Source organism: Pteropus alecto, unplaced genomic scaffold, assembly GCF_000325575.1.
Source record: "Pteropus alecto unplaced genomic scaffold, ASM32557v1 scaffold176, whole genome shotgun sequence".
NCBI classification, from domain to species: Eukaryota; Metazoa; Chordata; class Mammalia; order Chiroptera; family Pteropodidae; genus Pteropus; species Pteropus alecto.
In genome coordinates, this window is record NW_006438644.1 from 1,894,444 (window position 1) to 1,905,624 (window position 11,181).

The window sequence follows — 11,181 nt, forward strand, 5'->3', positions numbered from 1 at the left end:
AAGTTGAAGAGCTATTTGAAGAAATAATGATGGAAAATTCCCTCACCTGGTGAAGGAAATAGACATATAACCCCAGGAAGCTCAGAGAGTCCCAAAAAAGGTGAACCTAAAGAGGCCCACACCAAGATACGTTATAATTAAAATGCCAAAGGTTAAATACAAAGAGAGAATCTTAAAAGCAGCAAGAGAAAAGCAGTTAAGTACAAGGGAGCAGCTAATTTCTCAAAAGAAACTATGCAGAATAGAAGGGCTTGGCACAAAATATTTAACGTGATAAAAACCCAGGATCTATAACCAAGAAGACTTTATCTAGCAAAGCTATCATTTAGAGTCCAAGGACCGATAAAGAGCTTCCCAGACAAAAATAAGCTAAAGAAATTCATCAATACCAAGCCAGTATTACAGGAAATGTTAGAGGGACTTCTTTAAAAAGAAAAAACATGTATCAAAAACATGAATAAAGAATGGTAATAACAGCATTCCTATCAACAAGTACCTCAAATGGAAAAGGATTAAGTGCTCCAACCAAAAAGATAGGGTGGCTAAATGGGTAAGAAAACAAGACCCCTACATATGCTGCCTACAAGAGACTCACTTCAGATTAAAAGACACACACAGACTAAAAGGAAGGGGATGGAAAAAGATATTGCCTTGATGGACGTAGAGGGTATTGCGCTGAATGAAATATGTCAGACGGAGAAAGACAAAAATCACATGATTTCATGTGCATGTGGAAACTAAAGAACAAAATAAACAACAACAACAAAAATGGAAATACACTCATAGATACAGAGACTATTCTGAGGACTACTAGATGGGATGGGAGTTTGGGGGAACGGCGGAAAGGGCAAAGAGATTAAGAAGTAAAAAATGGATAATTACAAAATAGACATGGAGATAGAAAGTACAGCGTAAGGAAAATAGTTAATAATGTTGTAATAAATATGTAAGGGGAAGAGGGGCACTAGATTTAGTGGGTGATCACTTTGTGATTTATATAGATCTCTAATCACTATGCTGTACATCTGAAACTAATATATTATTGTATGCCAACTATAATTGAAAAAAAAAAACCTCATTGAATCATACAATGTAAATACAAGAAACTAATTGTTTATTATATTTCAATAAAGCCAGAAAAAAAAGAATCTTAGAGTATTTTGTATTACTTGGTATTGTGATCTTAACAGTCTGAAACATAAAAATTCATTGACTGGACTGACAACTTCCATAACAGATGCTCAGATAGATGCCCTCAAGCTCACATTAAATGCATTTCCCAATATAATGGAGGTGCTCCTCTGTGATCCTAAGGTTTGAAAATCATTCAACGTTACAGTGACAAATAGAAAAAAGAAGCTCCTCCCTAGCCTGGCTAGCTGGCCCCAATACTCCCACCCCTGATTTCTATAATGTCCACTAGGCTGTCACTACCGATCTTCCAAATCCGAGTAATAAGCAAAAGAAAATTACTCCTTTTCTTCTTGCATGACATAGAAACCTCTTTTTTCTAATCTTAAACCAGCTCTATTTTAATATTAACTACATCAGAAATGGCATTTTCTCGAGGGGAAAATATCAAGACACCATTCTTACTAATCAGTCACTAATACATTAGCGTAGTGACCACAGTTATGCTGCTGTGCATTTTGAAAAGTCCAGGTCAGGAAAGATTTACATGTCAAGGGTCAACGGTTTGAAATATGAATCAAAATGGGAAAACATAAGTCCTTTTCTTATTAGCTGGGGATCCACACAGGACAAAACCATGGACCCAAAAATATGACAGAAAGTGACACTCAAAATCAATATCATTTCTGTAAAAGTGGCAGATTCCTTAAAGTCTACTCTTCGATTTGAATAATTCAAGAACATTGTTATTGGTGAATTTTGTATTTTGCATACTTAATATGTAGTGGAGAAGCATTATACAGAACCAGATTCAACCGGCACATGCCAAGCTTTATGTTATGTGCTTTCATACCTACTTTGCGTTCTCCTCTTATTAACTACATCACCTTAGGCAAAGTGCCTTTCTATGTCTCAGATTCCCTGACTTAAAACAATGGTGTCATCCTCACAGCTTTGTTGTGAAGATGAAATGAGTTAGTACATGTGATGTGATTAGACTGGTGCCTGGCATGTGCTTAGTAATTATTTAGCCGTTATCATTGTTGTTATAACTATCGCTAAAATTATTCTTATTGCAAATAATCCTTACTAAAACCCAGGGAGGGGGTTATTACTTCCATGTTACAGAGGAGGAATTGGTGGCTCAGAGAGGTTGAGAAAATTTCTTAAAGACTAAGTGACATTTAGTGCTGCCACTGACATAAGACTCTTGATGGGAAAGTCCAGTCCAGTCTTCTTTCCACCACCCACTCCGCCTGTGCAACGAGACTACAAATAAATGTATCTGAATCAGCAGTGACATCTTCCTTACATTTCTAACTTCAAAGTGGCATGATAATTGTATGTAAAATTCTTTTGATCGAAAAAAAAAAAGGGTACTTAAAGAAGAACATCATTAGCTGTTAGGCATTTAGTTGAGATAGAACCAAATCCTTTCATGTTGTGCAAGTCTTACTGAGTCAAGACTTGGCAGGATGGAAAGAAAGAGCACAAGATCCAGTGTCAGAAACTCAGGTTGAGTCCTGACCTCTTTGCTCGCTCCTGTGAGGTCTTAGATAAGTCACCCAAACTCTCTACTTCATGTGATGATTGTGAGGATTAAATAAGATAGAGGTCCGGGAAAATACAAGCTACTATTTTTATCATTACAATCCAGGTGCCAGTGAAATGGGTTTCTTAGGAACATAAGCTCAAAGGCAAAACTATTCCACCTTTTCTGAAATGATCCTTTAATAGGCAGATGAACTTGACTGAAATTTCTCAGCATTGTACACCATTTCATTCCTAGAAACCATGAACTAAACAAAGAACACAAGTTGTTCCCTTGTAAGCGCCAGTGCCTTTGGACCTCTGAAGACCATCCAAATGTTACATCCTTCCATCTCTTAAGCCTTCTTACGCAAACCAAAGGGGGAATGCTTCTGTTCCAGGGGGACAAGACCATTGTTTTCATTTCACTACATGGCTGTTAACGAGTGGAACTATTTTGCTCCCGAGATACTGCAAAATTGGAGAGAACAGGGCTTATTTCAGTGAGAAGATGAAAATGACTTCCTACTGCCGCCTGCCTGCAGAGTGGTTGAGAAGAGAAAGCGGCAAGTCCAGACTTTCCCACCTAAATAACCAAAACATGAACTTCTCCATCTAAGAGAAGGACGGAATGAAAAAGGGGAATGAAAAGCAAGCAGAGTGCTATACTTACCAGTCCAGGTTTACTCGCAACGGCAACCCCCTCTCCCCACATCACATGTCAATTTATCAGCATAATTCATCACCTTTCTTAGATCACTCTCCAAATAAATAATTGTTTTAACTCTTACATTAATTCCCCAACTTAACTATATTTTGGTTATTTAGGTGGGAAAGCAAGGATAGGAAGGAGGCAGGAGACTGTACCATTTAGTTATTTGGGGGAATAAAGTAAAGAAGCTTTATTCCCCCAAATAACTAAATGGTACAGTCTCCTGCCTCCTTCCTATCCTTGCTTTCAGAAAGCCTGAAATCAGAATATCAACCCTCAGGCAGGAGCTTAGGGGGTCAAACTCTTTTAAAAATAGCAACATTTTGAGTGGTTCCCTTGCTCCATTCACATATACCATGAAAAAAATAAAAAAATCTGGTGTGCAAGCTGGTCCTTCCACAGTGAGACCCACCAATGACAAGCTGTGCTCACACGCACAGATTTCAATCAGCTTACTGGCTCCTAACACTGAAACGTGGGTACACTGCCAAAACTCAGCAAATACAGATAAAAATAGGAAAAAAGGTGGGGTTCAGAAAAAGCAGAGAAATCTAGACAGCAGAATAATCTTAAAGGCAAAAACAAAGAAAAGAAAGCATCTGATTAATATCTTCAAAGAGGAAAAAATGCATCAATGGAATAAGAAATACTAAAACAAAACAGTGAACAGAGATCAAGAAAGGACAGAGATCAAGAAAGCGCTCTTCGATATTAAAAATAAGGTAGTTGAAATCTTTAAATATCAGTAAAAAGGCTAGAAGATAATGTCAGAGAAACCTTTCAGAAATGAGAACAAAAGATCAAGGAGAATGAAATCCAAAAGGAAAAGATAGAAATTAGAGGCTCCATCCAGAAGGAGCAACATCTAAATAACAGGAGAGACAGAAATATAGAATATTGAGGAAGAAATTAATAAAAATAATAGATAACAAAAGACCATTTTTGAAGAACTGAAACAACTTAACTCTTCAGATGAAAAGAGCTTGCAAGTACCCAGCAAATGAATAGAAAAGGACCCACACTACAGCGTATCATTGTAAAATTCAAAAATGGAGATAATCCTAAAAGTTAACTGGAGGGGAATAATAGGTCTGAGGATAGAAATGGCTCCAGACCTCTTAACAAGGGAAATAATACAACGGTAGAGTAATATCTTTAAAATTAAGTTTTAATAACAAATTTTATCCTAGAATCTTACATTGTCCCAACTATACTGATCAAGATATATTTCCATAGATGCAAGGATAATTTACCTCCTATGCATCCTTTCCCAAAAAGCTACTGGATGACATATTCCAACTAAAATGCGGAACGCTGGGATTTCAGAAATGAAGCATCTAACATAGGACAAGAGCCTCAGGACAGTAGCTTCTCAGCAGATCCAGAGAATAACTTCTCCAGGCTGCTGCAAGCAGGAGATCCGGGAGCAAAGTCTGAGGTGGGGGCATAGTGATGATGTGTTTGAGCATACAGAAAATATATTATTACATGTTTGGCAGAGATATTGGAGAGTTTGACAAAAAAAAAATAGCAATGGGTAGTAGACACAACAAAGACAAGCAGATATCAACTCCAGGAAAAATGAAGGGCTATTCAGGAAAGGAGCCATGGTCTTGTTTTATTGTTTGGTTTAGCAGTGAAAAACATTTGTTTAAGTCACAATATTATTCTATTCGACGACTGATTTTTTTTTTTAAAGTGTTAAATAACTTCATTAAGGAGATGAAGGGAAATGAATTGTATAGAGAGTGACAGAACTATCATATTTCCCCGGAAGTCAATGAATGAAAAAAAAGCAAGTAAATACATATTTAGGAATACGAGAATAAACAGCAAGGAAACAGTCCAAAGCGTTATTGTACAAAAATACATAAATATAATATATAAATATAAAAATACATATCCCTAAGGAGGGGGTTTAGGGGTGGGAAAAGCACTGTTATTTTTTCTTATAAGCTTATTTTTGGCTTTCAAAACTATGAATATGCATCATATTGATTAAAACATATTTTTAATAACTAAAAGTTTAAAATCTCTATGACTGCAAGATGTAATCAATATAAAGACAAACTGGAGATTGTAAGAATAAAGCTCGATTAAGTAGCTAGCCTCAAACCAAATGATCATAAAACACCCTAGTCATTTAAATCTTACACACTCTCGTGAAAGCATTCTCCCCTCTCACTTTCAAATTATACCACTTCAAAAAACAAGTCCGACCACTATCACTTTGAGGTTGAGAACAGATTCCAAAACATTTGATGAATCTTCTAATTCCTCTGATTCATCACAGGAACAAAGGGAAAGTACTTCTTTTACCAATATTTTCATAGTTGATCAAACCTTAATTTCTACGTCATTTGTACTTTTGGTCACTAGAGTATATATTAAATGCATTGGTCTAATCAAAATAACATCCATTGATTTTTACATTAATATTTATACATTTGATAAATATCGAAACAAAGCATAAAATTTCTTCTTCCAAGAAAGGCAACTGTTCAATTCTGAATGACAGAATTGGCTTCAAGCTTTTCAAAAATACATACTTACACACTGATAGAATGTATTTCCTGTTATAAATCTAAACTTTTACTAAAATGATTCTAAAACCTCTCTCAATGACCTTTGAAGTTTGGCTTTTATATGAAAGCAAGCAACACATGAGATCTCATAAGTTTTAAGTTTTCCTAAACTAGATATATTTAAGCTTACAAATAAGGAAGTTAGTAGTATTCAAACATATGCACCTCACTTAGAGATAGTAACTGCTACCAAGTATATACATAATCAAACCCGCTTACTGTGGTTTAGACAAATTGATTTAATAAAATCTAATTCAAACATGGCATTTAGGAAACATGATTTGTTTACCTCTGTTGGTTTGTAGCAGTCTACAAGAGCTTCCTAGAATGAAATACACAAAAGGTAAGTTTTATTATTTAAAAATTTCATATCATTTTAAAAGTAAAATTGAAATTCATTTCATCTTTATAGTATTATTCTAAACATAGTAAATCAACATTTCACATTGACTGTATAGAATCACACTTTAACAGCTGTTGGCCAACTGAAGATGTAAAGCAATTTCTTCACTTCTATGAGTGTCCACTTCCTTAGGTATAAAATGGGTACATTATACCCAAAACTAGTTTTATTTTCAGGAGAGCGACACTCTCCACAACACACACACACACACACACACACACACACACACACACACACACAGCCCTTTCTTTCTGGCTGCCAATTTAGTTAATAATAAATTAGATATACTTAAATTGAGACAGCCTGTAAGAGAGGGTGACAGTCTCACTGGAGATGGAGGGGCCTGGTTGTGATTCAACCACAAATCAACTTGTCACACGCCTGGCAGTCTTCGGTGTCCTCACCTGAGAACCAAAGGGGATGACCTGATGGTAGCTAAAGACCTTTTAAGTTCTCGATTTTAAGAAAATATTTTTGTCATTATGTTCTCTGAAGAACTGATGCCTGCCATATTTTGTTTAACTTTTTCAATTAAATTTACCAACAAGAATGAATAATCATTAAACTGAGACTGTTCACCACTCAAGGGATGCTAGTAATTATTGATACATTAAAATGTGCCCTTTAATTGCCTTTAGTGATCATATACCACTGGTGACAACCAATAGCCATTAACAGTAATTATCAGTGAACATTAAGAAAGTTGGCAGGTCAAAGGTTAACTGGGTTTAGAAACTCCCATTACGAATATTAAAATGATAGATTTGGCCTCCTATGGGAAGGGAAGTAAATATTCCACGACTCTGAACTATAGAAACATGAGACATCTCAATATCCATAGTTGTACTAGAATAATATCAAATGGGCATACTCTAATAAATGATATTTTACATTGAAGAGAATTATGTTGTAGATATACCTATCTCAAAATTAATTCCGTGAATGATATAACCCACAACCACAAGACCAGAGTCCTGGGTTTAGACCTCCAGTTCTGGCTCAGCCCGTCTCCTCATACAACCATGGGACATCACTTCCTTCCCTGGCAAAGGGGGCTCAGCGGGCAGAACCAGCTCTTCCTCCCAAGAAGATGAGGCTGGAGAAACTCATCTCCATAAGGTGCTTGGAGAACTCACTGTACTCAAGACTGCTCTATCATCGGAGATGTACTTCAGGAAGGTGAATATTTCACATATCGTTGCTTTCCTCTCTGCAAACTGCTATTGCCCGAGTGCTGGTGCCAACACCTCCACGGGGCAGAACCGGTGCATGCCAAGTTCTAAGGCAGGTGGATTCCAGCATCTATAATCAGAAGGTTCTAGGTTTTGAAAGTTCCTTACCCGTAATTTTAAAGCTCTCTCTTCTTCACTGTCTGTGTCGAGAAGATCATCAATGTCAATTTCTACATCCGGCATTTCTTCTTCCTGGAGGACAAATGTGAAGGCATTTTTTTTTTAGTGAGAAACTGCATTGTACCGAACCAACTTAGTTGAGTTAAATAAATGACGAGATCATCCATTAAGGGGGTTGACAATTAAGGGAGAAAGAGAGACTAGGAGGAAGGGGAGGGAAAGGAGGAGAAGGGAGGGGGAGGAGGAAGAAGGGGAAAGAAAAAGGAAAAGAGGGAGGAGGCAGATCGAAGGAGATTTAAAGGTCACAAAGCAGTAAAAAGTAATATTTCAAAAGGACCATTTTCTACTTTCCAGCAGAAAACTGCAATTATGAGTACACGACTGCCAGGAAACTAGCGAGTTATAATAATAGTGAGAGTTTTATTTTCCTACTCAGTGTCTACACTTCTCTTAGTGGCTACCAGCTCTTCGATTTTTTTCAGGGGTTAAGCAATTCCTTTTACAGGTCGGGGTCTGGGGAAAACCTGCTTCTACTACAGGTTCTGAGAAAGGGCACTTGGCTGAGCCTCGCCTGAGCTCTGGCCGCAGTTACTGACTCAAGAGAGGACTCATGACCTAACTGAGACCAGTGGGGGTTTTGGGAAAGAGCTCTTCCAACAGAAGCACCCTCTTCTCTCCTTCTGAACTGACAGTGGGCTGAGGAAGATCTTAAGCATGAAGGAAACGAGTCTAACTGCACAATGGGCAGAGCGAGAGAAATAAAAAAAGAAGGTTCTGGATCAGCGGATCAAACCACTGAGTCAGCGGATCAAACCACTTCTAAAGCCGGCATACCCTCAAGGAAATTCCCGTTTCAATCCAGTCAGTGTGACTGGAGTTTAATATTCCCAAAATTAAAGACACTCCATCCAGAACAGAGGGCAACGAAGTCCAGGTGGAATGTGGTGAAAGACCTCACTCATCCGGAACCCACGCCTCCAACCTGAAGTAGATCTTTGCTACTTCTCACTTCTTCTGCTACCTGATCTTCCCCGTACCTCTGAGAACACCGAAATCAAGTCACGTTTAAGAGAGGCGTAATTCCCATTAAGAGTCACCTACACTCCAACTCCTCCTAGCCACACAGGCGGGTGAGGAGCATTCGCAGAAGCAAGAGAGAGACACCTGTGGGGACACCTGTGCATTCACCTGGGCCTAGCTCTTCTGCCAGCTGCGTCATCTGGTCTTTTGGGGCAAGGCTGACTTTCCGAGTCTTTCTTTTCTAGTAAAATGCATTTACTAAGTAATAGTGTTTGACCTTTTTTTTTTTTCCCTGTTTCAAAACAAGAGAGGATCCAAGTGTTTGGAGGAAACCAAGGAATATGATACACTACTGTGAAATAATATGACACATATATATTGCCACCTGCCCCTGGTTCCTGACACTGAGCTTCTCATAAATAGGGATTCTAGGAGAATTTTTTGTTCTAACACTTAGTCTTTAACCACAGCTCTTGACGCCGAGCTCCTAAATCTCTTGGAATTTCCTGGGTGACAGGAGTGTCTTTTGTCCTAATGAGGAGACTCTTGGTAGGCCCCTGGATGGGGGCTGATCATAAAAAAAACAAGCCATGATTAGAAGCCTAGAACTTTCCACCCCATCCTCTATCTTCCATCCTCCTGGAAAGGGAGTGGGGTTAGAAATGGAGTTACTAATCAATCACGCCTATTTGATGAAGCCTCCATAAAAATCCCAGTAGAATGAGGTTTGGGGACCATCCAGGTTGGTGAACACATCCATGTGCCAGGAGAGTGTCCCTGGCTTCACAGGGACACAAGCTCCAGGGACACAACCAGGAGGTGAGGAGGGTCCCAGTGTACCTCTTCATCCGACTGTTCATCTCTATAGTCCTTCTAAGTAATTCCCCTCGGTTCTGTGAGCCATTCAAGCAAATTACTGAAACCACAGATGGGGTCATAGGAATTCCGTTAATAGCCAGTAGGTCAGAAGTACAAGTGACAATCTGGGACTTGAGACTGAAGTCTGAGGTGGAGGCAGTCTCGTGAGACTGAGCCCTTAACTTGTGGGATCTGACACTATTTCCAGGTAGAATTCGATAGAATTACTGGACACCCAGTAATTCTATCCAGTATGTCTAGGAGAATTGCTTGATGTGTGAAAGACCCACACACCTGGTATCAGAAGTGTTGTGAGTGTGATAATAGCATGAGAGTAAAAGAGACACATAGAAGTGTGTTTTCTGCACAACTACCCTCAGTAACACTAGCTCCTGAAGGCGGGTAGATCCTCACTGGGCGTGAAGGGTTCCAGAAATGACCCTCTGGTGAACCCCAAGTGATTTATTACTGCTCCCATGGAGAATTTCTGTTTAGATCCTTTGACTGGGTGTTCAGTAGGATAATCTATTTCAAAACCAGTATTTATCAATGTGTCTTTGGTCTCACCTGTAAAGTTCTACTTGATAGAAGAGAGGTTTTGTATTCATGAACATAATTTTTATATTTATACCTAATTGTCACTTACCTGTTAAGAAAAGCCAATGATATAGAAACAGGAAGTCGAAATGTTTGATGAGAATAAGGCTGAAGACTGACCTTTCCACTGCTAGGGTCACGGGCTCCAAGGCTGGGCAGCCCGAGTCAAAGGCCAGGTTTGCCACTAAACCGCTGTGTGACTCTGGGCAAGTGCCTTCACCTCTCTGGCCTCAGTTTCCCCACATATAAAAACAACTACCTCCTAATATTTACATGTGGATTAAATTAGCTAATTGATATCAAGTTCTTGGAATAGTACCAGACACACGGCTAAGACTTCTTGATTACTGATTATTGTTTCTTTACTACTTTAAGAGATGCAACCCATATGGAAAAGCTCAGATAAAACAGAAGGGAAATTGAACCTGAAGTAGAGGGGCAGTTCTAACATCTTTAGTCTTATTAAGGTTAAAATCTCTTCTCGAGAAATTAATAGTACTACTAACAAAGGATTTAAGAAAGCATATCTCCTTAGAAAACTCTATGGACCTCGTAACTGGGAATGACGTATCTTGCTGGAGAGTAGTGATAGGGATTAAATTAAAGCCTAGTCACCTGGCTTCCCAGGATATCAGAAGAGCAGTACAGAAGTGTGAGTGTGTATCTGGCTATGACAATATTTGACAATATCTGCCAGGCCTTGGAGACCCAATCCACATGCGTCAGTGAACACAGGCATCACTGCTCTCTGCGTAGAGGTGGCTGGGCTGCTGTCCTGCACTAGAATCTATCAATTCCACACCTTCCTCCAGCCAGCCTGTGTCCCAGACTGGAAAAGAACCTCTATTTCAAAAGAGATGCCATTATTTAGCCCCACTGGGGTCAGAGCGGGGTACAGATGTGGCCTCCATGCGGGCGGAGCATGCCGGGAGGACCCCAAGGCTCCACTCCAGCTGTCAGACCGGAGGATGTACACACGGCTCCCCTCCCCCC

General features: G+C 39.1%; 1 protein-coding gene across 1 annotated transcript in view; it reads right to left on the reverse strand.

The window, feature by feature from the left end:
• PPP1R14C (protein phosphatase 1 regulatory inhibitor subunit 14C) overlaps positions 1-11,181 on the reverse strand; it is a 67,605-nt gene that overhangs the window by 11,355 nt on the left and 45,069 nt on the right. The window contains exons 3-4 of the mRNA XM_015592372.2: positions 7,702-7,785; positions 6,248-6,280 (exon numbers count right to left, since the gene is read on the reverse strand). Of these exons, the coding sequence (XP_015447858.1) occupies positions 6,248-6,280; positions 7,702-7,785 (117 nt within the window). The remainder of the gene's footprint in view (positions 1-6,247; positions 6,281-7,701; positions 7,786-11,181) is intronic.